The sequence below is a fragment of the Abramis brama genome (assembly GCF_963993115.1).
Source record: "Abramis brama genome assembly, chromosome: 9".
Lineage (NCBI taxonomy): Eukaryota > Metazoa > Chordata > Actinopteri > Cypriniformes > Leuciscidae > Abramis > Abramis brama.
Genome location: NC_139971.1, coordinates 34,277,899 through 34,294,237, shown reverse-complemented (window position 1 = coordinate 34,294,237; position 16,339 = coordinate 34,277,899). Strand labels below are relative to the sequence as shown.

The 16,339-nt window shown below is 39.0% G+C and overlaps 1 protein-coding gene across 2 annotated transcripts in view; it reads right to left on the bottom strand.

The window, feature by feature from the left end:
* The window catches only part of megf11 (multiple EGF-like-domains 11), a 115,921-nt gene that overhangs the window by 14,964 nt on the left and 84,618 nt on the right, over positions 1 to 16,339 (bottom strand). For both annotated transcript variants that reach the window (XM_084123948.1, XM_084123949.1), the window contains 5 exons: positions 12,850 to 12,970; positions 11,633 to 11,796; positions 11,396 to 11,498; positions 4,000 to 4,146; positions 1,454 to 1,588 (listed from right to left, as the gene is read on the bottom strand). In XM_084123948.1, coding sequence (XP_083980074.1) covers positions 1,454 to 1,588; positions 4,000 to 4,146; positions 11,396 to 11,498; positions 11,633 to 11,796; positions 12,850 to 12,970 — 670 coding nt within the window. The remainder of the gene's footprint in view (positions 1 to 1,453; positions 1,589 to 3,999; positions 4,147 to 11,395; positions 11,499 to 11,632; positions 11,797 to 12,849; positions 12,971 to 16,339) is intronic.

Here is a 16,339-nt window from a genome sequence, read left to right as displayed (position 1 = left end):
CAAAGATGGTGGATTTCAAACTTTTTAGGTTTATGCCAAAGCAGCGTAACTGCCAATGTGATGAATTAGAATGTTAATGGATGGCTCTCTCCAGGTATTATAGACCTCCTAGACGTAAATCTTGGAAGCATGAAGTATATTAGTGGAAATTAACAAATGATTGTTTCTACACTGTATCTTGTTTTCCACAGGAGCTCAACAAAAACAGAAACCGATGATATTGACCTAACTCTTCAGTGTTCGTGTCTCGCTCAGAAGAATGAGCTCAGCAATATTCAGATTTCCTCTGAAGGTTATTTGTCAGAGTGTCAGTGATAATGCCAATTATTTTCAGAACGGCGGAGGCGCAGAGTCAGCGTGGAGTTCTGCGGATGGGCATGTTGCCAATGGCAGCGCACGCACACACATATGCACACACACACACACAAACACGCGCACACACACACATATGAAGTGCCCTGTGGGTCGAGCACAGCTCATTTTAGGTGACAGGTAATAGTTATGTATATAATCCTAGAAAGAACCACAATACCATCTTTACATACCAATCAAAATACATGTAAACAATACATTTTTGGCAGTGTCTACTTAAACTAAGGACAACTTCCTTAAAGGTACACAATTGTGCCGCACTATTTTATCTACATAATTGATTCTGGTTCACTGTGGTTCATCAGCAGAGGAAGTAGCAACTAATAGGAAAGACCTTTGGTGTGATGTCATTACAGTTAGTGTAAATTGCCTCAAGAAGTGTTACCTGCTTATATGGTTTTCAATTATGCTTTTTCAAAATGTGAAAAAAAAATCACATAAATCTCACTAATGATAAGCAATGTATTTTTATATACGTTTTTTTAAATATATCATTAAAGATTTTCTTTTATTTGCTGCAAAACAAATTGCTCTAATTTCATTTTTTATTATTGAAGTTATTCGCGCAATCTAAATAAAACCGTAGGTTAATCCATGTCAGCCAACTAAATAATGTTACCTTGGTGACAATTTTAAAACAGCAGAATTTGCTACAACACTGTTCAATACACAAAAACGTTTTCAAGACATAATAATTATTGTAAGTGACAGTTCCGTCAACTGGCCGGAAACACACCCACATTGGCCCCTTAGAGATGTGCAAAAAATCCACCAGAACTGTAAATCGTGTGGAAGCAACGATAATGTGTCAACAGTTTTGCAGAAACTGTGTATTTCTGGCACATTATCATGAGAAATGGATGCCTTGGTGTATTGATTCAGTTCTAGTGTGTTTCCATTTGAACAATACTGTAATTATAGTAAAGGTAGTCAGACAGAGAAGTGACAATACTTCTCTCTCGTACCTCTCTGCAAGCAGAACTAGCCTCCAAGGATCTGAGGGGGTCGATTGGTGAGGAAGAGAGGAGATAATAGAGAGAGAAAGCAGAGAAACTGAGGGAAAGCAATGAGAGCTACTTGCCTTGGTTGCAAAGTGAGCCGAAGAAGCCGGCCAGGCACTCACAGTGACCCGTGATGTGGTGGCATGGCCCTGTGCTGTGCACACACTGAGGGCATGACTGGCTGCAGCGGTGCCCATAGAAACCAGGAGGGCAAACTGTCACAGGCAAAGGACAGGAAGCGAAGGAGAGAAACAACACAGAAAGGATGACAGACATATGGAAGGAAAGATTTAGTGGGAAGGCAAAGAAAGACAAAATAGTGATTAGACACATATGGAAAATATGAATACAAATTCGCATTATCATATAGAAGGACATACAGGCAAAAAAACAGTAAAAAAAAAATGGCACCATGCATTGCACAAAGCACATTCATATAACCATTAGAATTGTCAACATTTTTGTCTCGTTACCCAGTAAAAAAATATTATTATGCCGTAAAAGTTTGGAGTCAGTTCAGTATGACTATTATTATTTCTATCATTACAACTCTCTGGAGATTTTTAGCATTGTAATGGATATGACAATGTTAATGTATTTGGTCTTGGAGGAATAGATCTGCTTTATCTGCTACGCTGCTGCTGTTGATTATTGCTGCTACACTGCTGTGAGTATGTAAGACATACTGCTGCTGAACAAATAGCATATATAGTAGTCAACATTTGAAGTGGATGAAAAAATTCATTATACATGAATTTTGAACAATACCCATTCTTGTCTTAGGACAATTTTGATGAACTTTTTTGATCCACTTCAAATGTTGACTTCTGTATATACCTTAAATATACAGGTGGAGCTTGGGAAGGTGGAGGGTTTCGGAGGAACTCTGAAGTGCGCTGCAAACTGCTATAGTGAATGCTAACCAGCCATTTAAATGTTGTGAGCAGCAAGCTCATTGGCTGCAGATGCAGCATGAACCAATCAGCTTGTGCCAAGTAGTTAACACTGTTAATGTCATCAGGTTGCGTTAAGGACCCATCAGCCTCCGCCATAAAGAGTTTCATGACAGAACTAGGAATTTTTTAAAAGAGACTACTTTTATTTAGCAGCAAGGATGCATTCAATTTATCAAAAGTGACAACAAAGACATTTATAATGTTACAAAATATTTCTATTTTAAATAAATACTTTTGAACTTTCTATTCATCAAATAATTTTGAGAAACATATCATGGTTTTCATACAAATATTAAGCAGTACAACTGTGTTCAACATTGATAATAATAATAAATGTTACTTGAGACTGGCAGGCAGTTTTTTTATTTTATTTCACAGTTTGTACTGTTTTTTGATCAAATAAATGCAGGCTGGCTGAGAATAAGAGTCTTCTTAACAAAGCATTAAAAACATACCGACCCCAAACTTTTTAAAGGTAGTGTATATAAATATAATTGAGCACTTCATTTAACCATTACAATAATATTATCATCTATGGCCAATTAAGATTTGAAACATTCCTCCAGGTACTATTGTTTAACCCCAAATCAAGAAGACACTGTCACCTTTACAACTAATATAAGCAGAAATAATGAGGGGGTTTTGTCGGCCTCACGGTCCGGCTCATTGTTTCACAGAGCATGAGGGCTCAGTCTGTCTCTGTCACTCAGCTCTGTCCGAGACGGAAGCTCCAGTGGCTCATTTTTCTTCATTAGAGTCTTGATTTGATTTAATTGCTCTAGCTTTGTGTAATGCAGGAGTAGTGTGTGCTGACCTTTCCACCATGGGTGGTGGGCTTTTGTAATTAAGATAATTGTACAACAATGAACAGTGTGGTGAAGATTAATCACATTCCCTTTCCCTTTACTCTGTAATCTTTGAACACGCACAAACACACACACACACACACCTGCACTCACAACTCTTCACTGGGTGAATCTCAGGAAACATTCCCAGATCATTCTTCAACAAAATCAAGAGAAATAAATGATAAATTATATATTGCTTAAGCCTTAAAGCATTAGTTCCACCCAGACGCACTAAGGTAATAAAACTTTTTAGATGTGTTTATTCATTTTATTTAAAATGTATTTCATAAAAACAAACAGATTGAATAGATGGATGGATGGATGGATAGATAGTAACCTTTGTGAAATCCACCTGCTTCCTGCCATACAGACTAACTGTTGTAGTATTTTGTTTTCGATCTTTGAAAATGACCAGCAATCAGTCGCCTTATCTGTTGAGGTCACAGTGTGGTAAAGAGAGACAGCAAGAGCGAGACAGTGTCTTGGAAGAAGACCCATGAGAGGCCGAGTAAACACTCCTCCTCATGGAGAGGCTGATGAGAGCCCCACATGGACACTGCATCTCTACAGCGATCCAGGGCTGAAGTGATTAAGATGTTTGTGATTAAAGATTTGTTCATGGCTCTTCCCTAAGTGCTTCCCTCTTCAACCGTCCCCACTCCACTCCCAGAGGGTCACCGTCTGGATGTAACAGTCGTGACCCCCCATCTGATTCCCACCAGTTGTTTATAGTCTTGTTTGAAGTGTGTTTGAATCAAACACTTGTGCGACAAGCTTTGAGAAGGTGACAGGAAGGAGAAAGGAAGTTGAGAAGAAGCTTACTTCTCTTGCAGGAAGTCCCTCGGTAGCCAGGAGCGCACACGCAGGTTCCGTCTTCAGGAGAGCAGGAGCCTCCGTTCTGGCACGAGCAGGTCATGGAGCAATTAGGCCCCCAGAAGCCTTGAGGGCAGATGCTGTCACAGTGGATGCCTGTTAAAAGAATGAGGGAAGTATCACTGCTTGTTCTCCATGTGCTTCCCTATTTCCTATCGAGGCAGAAAACAGAAGTGGGGATTGGATGCAGACAAGTGAAATAAACAAAAACAAAATAAATCAGATGCTTGCTTGAAAAAGAGTCATGTATGAGGGGGGAATGCCTGAACCTTAAGGCCACTGCTTTTATAGTAAGCTAATATAACATATTGGGACGGCAACGGAGCACCAAGCAGTCTTCTCTGAGAGCAAAGTCCTGGTTTCAAAAGCTTGGGGTGTGTGTAGGTTCAGGCATCTCTTGGCCGCAGCACTGGCCCGCTCTGTGCTGTGCTCTGTATGTATTTTTGATCAGACTGGGCCTCCCTGCCAGTGTAGAGTGTTCATTAACAGGGCCAAGTCCCTCGAGTGGTTGAGCCTCCTCTCCCATTCTCTTTCAGCTGGTTTGTGTATAGAGTTCCACTAGGGACACGCTCAAGTACACACGCACAAATATATAAAGAAGAGACCTACTATATTGTTTCAAAGTGTTGTAATGTAATGACATTATCTGGTCATATTGGGGTTACAACACAAACAGGAAAATAACAAGGCACAGGGACACACACTCTCACAAACAAGCTTACCACAGAGCTGCCATAGTAGAAAAAAAGCTAAATACATACTATGAAACTGTGTGATAATAATAATAAACAATACAAATGTATAAAATATAAATATACTGTATATGACAAAATATATAATAGAGCACATTGATCTTCAATAATTAGATTCATATTACAGATAATATAACTGTTTATTCTGTATACACAGAATAAACAAATATTTCAGTAATATGAACACCAGTGTGTATATATACAGAACAATATTTATATGAATAGCATAAGTAAATGTTACTGCAAATAAAAATATTTGTATTCTTATAGATGTATATTATACATATATTTAGTTACATTTGCTAATATTGGTAATCAGAATAAACCATATATTATTATACAATTATATATATATATATATATATATATATATATATATATATATATATATATATATATGAATCTCTTTATGAATATGCATTGAATTTGTATATGTATTCAGGTCGTTGTAGTGTCGATAAAGACTGATTTGCAGTTTTAATCACATTACAATTGATGTCAAAATTAATATCAGTTCATAACATCTCATTAATTTCAACCACTTTCTGTGAAGGGTCAATTGGCAGAACTATTGTTTATTTTGTGATTATTAATATTCCTAACTATATATAGATATATTTAATAAACACTGGTGTCGCCGCTGCCATTATAAAAGCAATCAGCACTCTTGGCAATGCACTACAATGATTTGACCACGGTTATGCCTTGCTTTATCTTTAATAAAATCAGTGTAATTAATGCTCAGCATCCAGTGGCTTACTGCTTTAATAATACAACTTAAATAAATTAGCATCTATTGATACTTTGCAGTCACGTGATATCTGGCGGGCAACAAACGCGGTTAGCGCATCCAATCGCACAACAACTATCTGGCATGTCGTGTACACCTCAAAACACCAACTTTTGTATATTAAAACTGGCAACGTCCTGGCAAGATCCTTGATTAGTTTACTGCTTTTCGTTGCTAGAGAATGACGTTCTTGCCCGCCAGCCAGTACAACTGACGTCACGTGCAAAGTATCAATACATTTCACACTCCATAAGCAAGATGGCATAGAAGGGAGAAATGATGTGCACACACATATTCTCACACACATCCTTTCAAGCTGCAGCTCAGGAACCTCATTTGCAATTTTCTTTGACAGAGACTTTTCCGAGCGAGTGGCACGGCCCATTAAAATGGAATTAGTCCCAGGTCTTTGAATTAGACCAGGTCTAAACTTCAGGGACAGGCATCATAAGTGCTCCACCTCTGTGGCAGAACAGGGAGGTGTCCGAATGGGGGGCAACAGGGATGTGCGATTAAGACAAGCCCAGCCACCGCACATCAAAGCAGGGGTGAGCCTGTTTGAGCTTCTGCTGGGCTGGGCGGAAAAAAGTCCTGCACTTTCTTTATTGTCAGCAATGAATGAGAATAGAAGAGTGCCCTGAAAGCCTAATAGTGACAAAAAGAGGGGCTTTTGAGCAGAGCGATGGAGAAGAAAGAGGAGAAGTGACTGTCTGCATATGAGACTTTTCTAGCAGAGAAATGCCAGGGGGACCAACAGCCAAATTAATGAGCGAAGAGCAAGTACCATCATACACCATCACTTTCCACCGCACTTTACATGTTAAGTGGACACACGAGCGCACATGCCTGCACACGTAATGCGAGGGTTTCTGCAGGACACTCTGCGTTATACGATCCTTCAGTCTAGAGCCCCTGGAGCTGCTAATTTTGCACGTCCACATTGGGGGATCTCAACGAGAGATTGCACATCTCTCTCCTGGTTATTTTGTCTCTGTCTCTTCCTCCTACCATTAGACACACGCACAGTTTTATTGAAAGTGACCATTTAATTCCAGTCTCACATCCTTCTCTTTCTCTCTTTTGAAAAAACACAGCTCTCAGCTTGTCTGTCCTTGGGCGTATCTTTATATGTTTTACTCCTCTGTTCTGTAGCCATTCTTTTCCTTTGCATCTTCCAACTACTGCTCTTCAAGCCATTCTCTTTCCTTCCTCACCTTACTGCTTCATAATTAATAAATTTTTTTGTGATAAATGTCTTTAATTTATTTATATATATTATAATGCGTTTTTTCTTTTTTTTCCACAACCACTGTTACCCTCTTTCTGGTTCTTAATTAAACAGGAAGGATTTGTTTTTGTTTTTTGCTGCTGTAACTTATTGTAAATGATTTTGTGATTATAATTTTCATGACCTTTCCAGTTTGTGATTAATGGTTAAGGATTCGTAACAATCATTTTAATGGATCATTCTTTTTGACGATTTAATGAAAATAACCAAATCAAAAGAACAAGTTAAACATTACTATAGCTTACTATAGCTTGCTTTACTCTAAACAAGAGTAATATTTAGCCAATCAAATATTTCACAGCAGAGAGAAGCTTACATTTTTTAAATATTTTTTAATATTTAAATATATATATATTTAAAAACAAAAAAACTAACACACACACATACACAAAAATCTACATTAAATATTCAATTAAATTTATATTTCATTATATTTTCATTTTTATATTTAAGAATAACAAAAAATATTATTGCTCTGCAATTTCAATAAATGGTTGTTTGAGACTGGGGAGAAAGTTTTGAGAGATACAGTTAAAGACTTTACAGTACAAACTCATATTTCAAAAAGCAAGTACAATTTGATGATAGGACCTATTTAAATGAACAGCCTCAAAAACTAATTTATGACTCCATGTGAGATTCCTTATCATATGTTCTGTTGCAATTTCTTGCTCACTCTCCATCTCATGTGTAGCTCTCTCTCTTAAAGTCTTAGACCTGTGTGTCTGGCTCTGTCTCTCTCGATAGCTTCCATAAATCACTGCTCTGCATAGTCTCTGTGTTCAGATGCTCGACGTCTCGGAGGCCTATTTGCACCCTGGTGACTCCATTAGGCCTGGCAGATGGCGGAGACCTGGGCAGGATACAGAGCATGAGATTTCTGCGTAGCTGGCTCTTTCTAGCAGATAATGAAAGCCACATAATTTCCCAGTCCACATGGCCAGAATTTGGAGACCTGAACGGAGAGAGTTTTGGAAGGCCTGCAGGCAAAGCCACATCTACCAATTCAACCGTTTCCTTTTCTCTTGTTGTAGCCTATAACATGCTCACATGCTACTGTAATGCTGAAGAACTTGAAAAACACAGCCCTTCTGTGCTATTGGACACACAGTGCTGAGACCACTGCAACAGAAGGTGTAGGCGCAGTGTGAAAGCCGTATAAGCAAGCCACAGAACGACAGCTTCATTCTGGATCAGTGCAATCTAATTAGGTAACATGACATGTTCAGCAACAGTTATTATAAATACTTCATGCTTTGAGAGATTTCATAGTAATCTGCCTGCAGGCTGTGTCCTGTGATAACATCTTTTGGAGGCATGATGGTCCTGTGCAGAATAATCTGAACACACACACACACACACACACACACACACACACACACACACACACACACACACACACACACACACACACACACATACATATATATATGTATATATATGTGTGTGTGTGTGTATGTTGTTCAGGACCATCATGCCTCCAAAAGATGTTATCACAGGACACAGCCTACAGGCAGATTAATTATATATATATATATATATATATATATATATATATATATATATATATATATATATATATATATATATATATATATATATATAAAGCATAGAATTAGTTTAATTTAAACATACAACATTAACAGGAGCTGACATAAAAATCTGCTATTGCTTTGCTATTGAAATAAAATGAGATTTCATATGTTTTCATAATTATTGAAAAAAAAAAATCATGCATTTCCCCCTGGATGAAGGCAGTTTAAAGATTAATACTTTCCTGATTAAAAAGACAGACAACATTGATTTAATTATTTCTTGTCCTTTAAAATATTACATAGATTAATACTGTAATATTTATTGGAAAAGCCATTATTATGACCAGGGGTGCACATAACTCTTAGGGTCTGGTTTTTAAGGGAGCACCTGGAGATGCTGCTTGGTACTTATGCTTTATTATGCAGCACACTTATCCTACAAGCTGTCGTCATCACTTTCTTCCTGACTGCTCTCCTCACTATAACACTGTTTGTTGTTCACTATATAAATTAAGTACAGGTTCAAGCTGTATTTTTTATTTTATATTAACATTAATGACGCAGACAACAGCAGGAATATTAGGCTGCTGTCACTATAAGAACAAATGCACGGACCGAATATACTGACACACATCCGTTTTCTTTTTCAACTGTTCACTTATGACATAACCGAGAGAATACTTGCCGAGATGGGTATTTTGACATAGTTGTGTGTGTATTTGTCCGTTTAACACAAGTAAACGCGAAAAAGGAATCAATTTGGTGTTCCAGCACTGTGTGAAATGCGCCTCTCTCTCTCTCTGCGTGCGGCTGTGCGCACAGATAACAGCTTGCGAGTCCCGATTTTCGCCTCCTCTTTTGCATTTAAATTCGTTTGAATGTGTAAATTGGCAAGAAAAAACTCGTCCAACTGAAAAACCTTCACTCTATGATGGTTAAATCTAGCAGTTAAACCGCGAATCACATGCGTGCCGAACCGTGGGGCTTGATCCGTATGGATCACGGTTCAACTGCGATCCATTGCACCCTTATTAACAACTAATAATTAATGAACACACTTATCTTACCAGAGATGAAGAAAAATCCTACTACAGTAAGTAAACGTGTCCCTGTCCCCAAAAATGTTGGTGATTATGACAATAAACCCCTGATTATAACAACAAACTATAGCAGATGTTTCTGGGGGAAAATTATATATATTATATATTATATTTGCCTCATGGAGACATACTGTGGTATCTTGAGAAATCTAAATATCTTAATTTTTTTGCCAGATAACTTATAATGAGTAGCAGTAGTATGACTTGTCTGTTTCACACAGCTTGTGAAGAGAGCGCTGTAGCGTAACTGTAACAGCAGGCTCTCATTGTGCTTTCACACCGACTGTGTTTGTGCAGCGTAACAACTGCAACTCTTTTCAGAAAGTAAAGTCATTTCTGGGTAGCCACATTTTAAGTATTTCCTATAAGAACAGCCATGATATATAAAATAGGCTACTGATATTTAGTACTTGATCATGTTGAAAATTACCATGAAATCTAATTTACATAAAGAGAGGGGTCACATTTACCTCCAAATGGAGGTAATTAATCTACATGGAACAAAACCCAAACCTCAAAGTGTAGGCAAAGTATTTACATTACGTTTCAACCCATATTTTGGTCAAATAAGTAATAAGTGACATGTGAAAGCCAAGTATGGTAACCCATACTCAGCATTTGTCCTCTGCATTAAACCCGTTCAAGAACCTATCCCATCCAACATTAGTGAACACACACACACACACCACAAACCGTGGACACACACTCGGAGCAGTGTGCAGCCCGGGGAGCGATTATGGGTTGGGTGCCTTGCTCAATGGCATCTCAGCTATTTCCTGCCGGTATTGAGAATCAAACCCGCAACCTTCAGGTTAGTCTGACTCTCTAACCATTAGGGGCCGGTTGTACCAGCTGGATGTAAAATGTTGGGTGTAAGCTCTACGCTAGGCTTAGCTACGTCCAACCTTCCGATAAATATATACACCTATTGCACCGCAACTAAAACTACGACCAGGCGCAACTAAGCCCAGCGTAGACGATGCGCATCAACACTGATACATTATACCACAGTTTACGACGCCATTCAAACTTTGCTATTAATAAAGAATTGCTCATGCATCATAACCATAAGCAAATGAGCAAACGTTCTCAGCATGTAAATGGTTATTTATTTAAATAAATATCAATCTACATATAAGCCTACTGCAAATGTTAAATGTGCTCATTCTGAATGGATTTTTTTAAGGTATGTGCACACAACTTAATTCACTTTGTCTTTCAATTTGAATTTAAGTCTAGATTTATTCACATCGGCCCATGGAAACATGAACAATACACTTGCCCCAAAAAAGCATGGGGAAGAGTTTACATTTTATTAAAAGTGAGGGGGACACGTCCCCCGCATCTCCCACGTATTCTACGCCCATATGTTATGTGTTAGATAATATTGTTTTTGTTTGTAACTTAATTTAAACAATTCGTTGGCTAAATATTGCTTGCTATGAAATATTATTTCCAAGCACGTCCCTCCGAGCAAGATTTCTGTTGCCAATAATCCCAGATAGGCATATATGTTATTATTTTATATTTTCAACATAATTACATACAGAAATTTTGTGTTAGGTCACTTACCTGTGTCGAGAGTATGCAGTAGAGACACATCCATGATTGATCTAACAATGTTATTTTATCCAGCGTGAATATCCATTAACATTACAGCTCATGTCTGCAGTAATGATTCAGGTTTTTTGTAACAACGTGAAAATCTTTACTGTCACTTTTAATAAATGTAATGTGTCCTATGTGCCCATCAATGTGCGTTTAAATTGCATCAAGCCTTTTTTCAACAAAGGGTGAGTAATTCACACTAGCATTTATGTAGCGTCATAAAAGCCTATTTTAACATGTCAATGTGATTATGTCACTGGTCTCACACTCACCTGTCCATCCTGGCAGACAGCGACAGAATCCACTCACAGGATCACATCCATCAGCGTGGTTACAGTCACAACGCTCGCGACACTCCAGCCCGTATGTGCCATCCTGTTAAACCACACACACAAACCATCTTGCCAAGCTTAAATTGCCCTGTCATGACAAATATTTATAAATCAAATGGCCAGTCTTGCCAGCCTCTGGCAGAGAGACAATGGAACCAGTCCCAGGAAGATACTCACAGGGCAGGACAGCTGGCAGCGTTCCCCTCTCCAGCCTGAAGAACAGGTACAGGAGCCACCGATTGGGTCACAAGCCGCACCATTGGCACACAAACAAGTCCGGTTACAGCTCAAACCCCAAGTCCCGCTGGAGCACAGGATTGAGCAGTCAACACCCTGCCAACCTATAAAGCAAAGAGAAACGGGTACAGACATTTGTTAATTTATTTGTCAACTCAACCATTGGTTTCTTCACTTGTTACAGCAGACATTCTCTTTTTGAGTTCTATCCAAATAAACCTTCTCTGGTTTATAACAGAGTTCAATTAATAGAGTGGGAAGAAGAGGAACTGAGGTCACATGTTGTCAGAAGCCAGAGGATTCTTGTCTCCCTCGGCTCACACTGCAAAGCAGTCAATGAGTGGAATATATGCATGGTTTGAGGTCAACATAAGAGCAGAGTGAGATAGGCAGAGAAGTTGTGTAGCACACTGGGGTTCTGCATTATGAATGGGCTGAGGATTTTAAAGGTACTGTCTCTAATGAGCTTCCTCCTAAACTAAAGGGACCTGAGCGAATATTCTTTTGGTAAGCCTTTCCGGACAAGTCCATGTTTATGCAACAACTGAGGGCCGTCCCGCAGGTACGGTTAGCTGCGGTCAGCCAAACGCTGAGTGCTCACAAGGCTCTTGTGGATTCACACCACATTTTTTATGCTTTTATAGCCTAAAAAGGCCATATGTGTATGTAAGTGCTAAGTTGTTATGCATCCTTTGAAAGTGACCAGGAGGGACTTTGGATTCTTTGATACTGAAACACCAGTTTTTTTCATAATGACAGAGATGGATATATGGAGAACGGATGGGTACATTATATACTATTTTTTGGGATTGTCTGATGTGTGATGTCCAGAAAGTGTATGGAGTATAATGGGCTTGCTAGGCATGCCGAATTTCAATTTATAGACAGGGTTAATTCTCTAAACATTGGCATCTGTTTTAGAGGGAATTGGAAAATGATTAATTAGTCCTAGAATAATCAATTGTAAAGATTAAAATTGTTCCTTACTATTTGATTGCATAAATTGATTGCATATGGATTTATTTGAACAGGTCAATCTATAGTCTTGTTTTCAGGTTGGATGTAAACCCACAATCTTGGATGGTTTTCCAACTATTCATTTGTATAAGAGAAATGAGGGAATAAGAATAAAAGAAGGAGAGCACATTATGCCGTACCTTCTTTACAGATGCAGGAGCCATCGATTGGTAAGCAGGATGCCTGGTTGTGGCAGTGGCAGGTGGAAGTGCAGTTAGTACCGTATAGTCCCGGTGGGCAGGTTTGGGAACAGTCATCTCCCTGAAAAACACACACAGCAGAGTTGTTGAACTACACACTAAATATACATTTATACAAATAAATAAAGTACATTATAATGTACATATTACATTTTCAAATAATCACTATTGCTCATACATGTCTTAACTTGTCCCGCACATGTATGACGCCCCAAATTGCACGGCACCCACCTTAGCAAACCCCTAGCAATGCCTTGGCAACCACCCAAAACACCCTACAAATGGATACAAATGTGCAAAACCACCCAAAAGATTTCAATGACTACATACATTGCAATGCCCTGGCAACCACTAGCACCCTAGCATCACAACAGTGAGTTTTGCTCAGGCAGGCATACATTTCTCTCAGAAAAGGTAAGATTCTAGTTCTTAGAATTATTCTGTACTTATGTAACTTAACACTGTAACATGAGAAATGTGTTGTGAAGTGTGACTCTAAATCCCATCTGAGGATTCCGTAAAACTTCCAACAGGAAATTTCCTGCAAAACATTCTCTACAACAAGGCAGCATGTGAGTTAGATCCAGTTTCAAGCGAGTAGAAAGGTAGAGAGCACATTTGCACAGCAGAAAACCTTTAGTCCGTGTGTAGCTTGTGTCCTTATTGCTATCACACAGACCTCAATGCTAAAGGACCGCTTTCCCCAGCTGCATTAATGAGCTGACAGCCCCTGGCCCTCGGCACCTCCATCCATCCCCCAGAAAACCATTGCTGATGACTGACAGACACTGTGTTCTTAAACCCTGTTCCCCAGCCAAACAACACCAGCACAATCTCTGCGCTTTACCAGGCTCAGCAGGGGAGTCGCCTGTATCCCAGCGTCGGTCATCACCGGTGTCTTCTTGCCTCATCCCTGGCTCTGACTGACAGCTGACAAAATGATTTAGACTCCCAATTAGTGGGGTAATGGCAGTGTGCCGTGCGCCTCCTGCCTCCGTCTCCCCGGTGCCGGGGATTGAGCAGCAAAGGACCCGCTCTCTCATTATCATCTGGAACTAGGTCTAAGAGGAAGGCAATATAAGATATGCCACAGGGCGTCATGGGCTCCAAGAGGGACTGTCTCTCGCTCTCTCTATATATGTTTTGTTTCTCCCCTTTCTTTCAATCAGTCATCATTTATCTCGCTCGCTCACTTTGATACAATCATCTCCAATATTTCCTCTTACTCCCACTCTTTTCTTTCTTGTATGCTCTCTCTTTTTTCGTTCTCGCTCTCTCCCACATTCCCCCATTGTATTCCCCATTTCAAATATTCTACCTCTCCATCTGCTTTGCTCGTCCATCCACTCCCCACATGAAAAGCTTACATCTGTGGATTAATTTTTCATCAATCTACGTGCAGTTATCTTTGTTCCGTTCAAAAGTGACAGCAAGCAGACTGCTAACAATGGCAGTTCTGTTCAGCAGAAAAAGACTTAAAACTATCGGTGCAGGCAGCCGAATATGGGACGAGAAAGTTAGTTTGTTCGACTTTTCAGCAGACCTGCAATTTACTGGTGAATGGGTTGGAGGTAAAAGAGTCTCTGGCTCACAAATGACCACAGGGATTTATTGAGACCCATGAATGCTCCAGATTACACTGACACAGGACCGAGAGCACTTACTCAACTGGGTGACTAAACTCCTCTAAAAGCAGGCTAAAGCAGGACATACTGTATGCATATCTATTAGCATAGATCAGTAGTACATTCAAAGAGCTAGAAATGTCTTCAAACTTTGATTGGTACATTTTCATATTCAGTGGGGTCCAAAAGTCTGGGATTCAATTTATTATATGAAAAAATTATATTTTTTAGGATGTATAAATATACATAGCCTACTTACAAAGATACTTTTTGACGCAGATAAGATATGCCACTCTCTATATATAGGTTTTGTTTCTCCCCTCTCTGTCAATCAGTCATCATTTATCTCGCTCGCTCACTTATTACAATCATCTCCAACTTATGCAGATACTTTTTGAACAATTCTCAAATCATGCTGGATAACAACATGACAAAATATAATATAATATAATAGTCACATTTTATGTTTGTTTTTGAACATGTTTGTGTTTTATGTCACGTTTTTTTTCTTGTTTAAATTTACTTGTTATTCTCATTTAATTGGTTCAGTTCTCCTCCGTCCTCTCCCTGTTTGGTTTCTAATTGATTGTGTTAGTTCAGTTCAGGTGTGTCATTAATTATCTCATCAGCTCTGTTTGCCCTCATATATTTAAGTCCTCAGTTTCTGTCTGTTCTTTCTCTAGCTTTATTTTATGTCAGTGAGTATGTGGTATGTTTCTCTCTTTGTTAATACTTCTGTTTATTGTTTGGATTATTATATTAAAAGTTTCCTTGAATATATCTCCTTTGTTGTGTGCTTTAGTACCGCAGCCACCACTCCCTGACTCTAATATAATATAAAATAATTTTGACAAAAAGCTAAATGGCAAAAGCTTCACTAGAGGTCATTCATACACATCTGATTCAGAAGCTCCCGATTGCCCTAGCAAAGTTGGAATTGTCCTATTTTTTTTTATTTTGATTTTTTTTCTGTGTAATTAGGCCCCCTATTTTTTTTTAGCATCTATTATTTTAAGCATTAAAAATCATACCATTGCATCTATGCATTCAAGTGAAGTGTCATGAAAGCACATATGAACGTGGCATGTGTGCTTTCATCGTAGTACTACCAGCACATTTGTTCCCTCGTTTACCCACCTCCATTCTCTGCAGTACCAGCAGCACAAGCATATATGTTCCTTTCCCACCCCTATAAATATCACTCTCTCAGAGCTCTACGAATGAGAGTTTTGGTGGCCATTACCTCTCTTATTTTCAACCGGACTGCAGTCAAATTGTTAACCTCTGCTGTTCTATAGGTCCAAATGGAACAGCTGGCCTGGAAATAGAGTATTGTTTCCCAATTCCATTGCATCTCGGTCAGATGCCTTGGCCAAAGCTCCTCGAGCAGAGTTTAATAGAACTGGCAGCAGGCCCCTCAAATCTAACACAAAGAGCAGGTGGTGAAAATGAAGATACAGTCTGTGCCTCCGCCTGCTAGTTCAAATCGCTGTAGTAGCTCTGCCACAGGACACAGCAACAGGCCAAGGCAGGAGTTGGCTACAGCCTCTGGTACTGAGTTTTTCTTAATCATCCCCTCCGTTCCAGTCTTTACCTGCGGCGCTGTCTTTATTTTACCTGCTTTGCAACATTTTCATTATTTCTGAATGCAGCAAGAGTGAAATCAGTTCAGTGGTGGGGACTATACTTGAAACTGTAGCTTTCCATGCTATATGCTATATACTTAAAACATAAAGTGAAGCTACTGAAAATGTAGTAACCAACAATGCAAGCTAAAAAAAAGTAACTATAGATACCATTTAAAA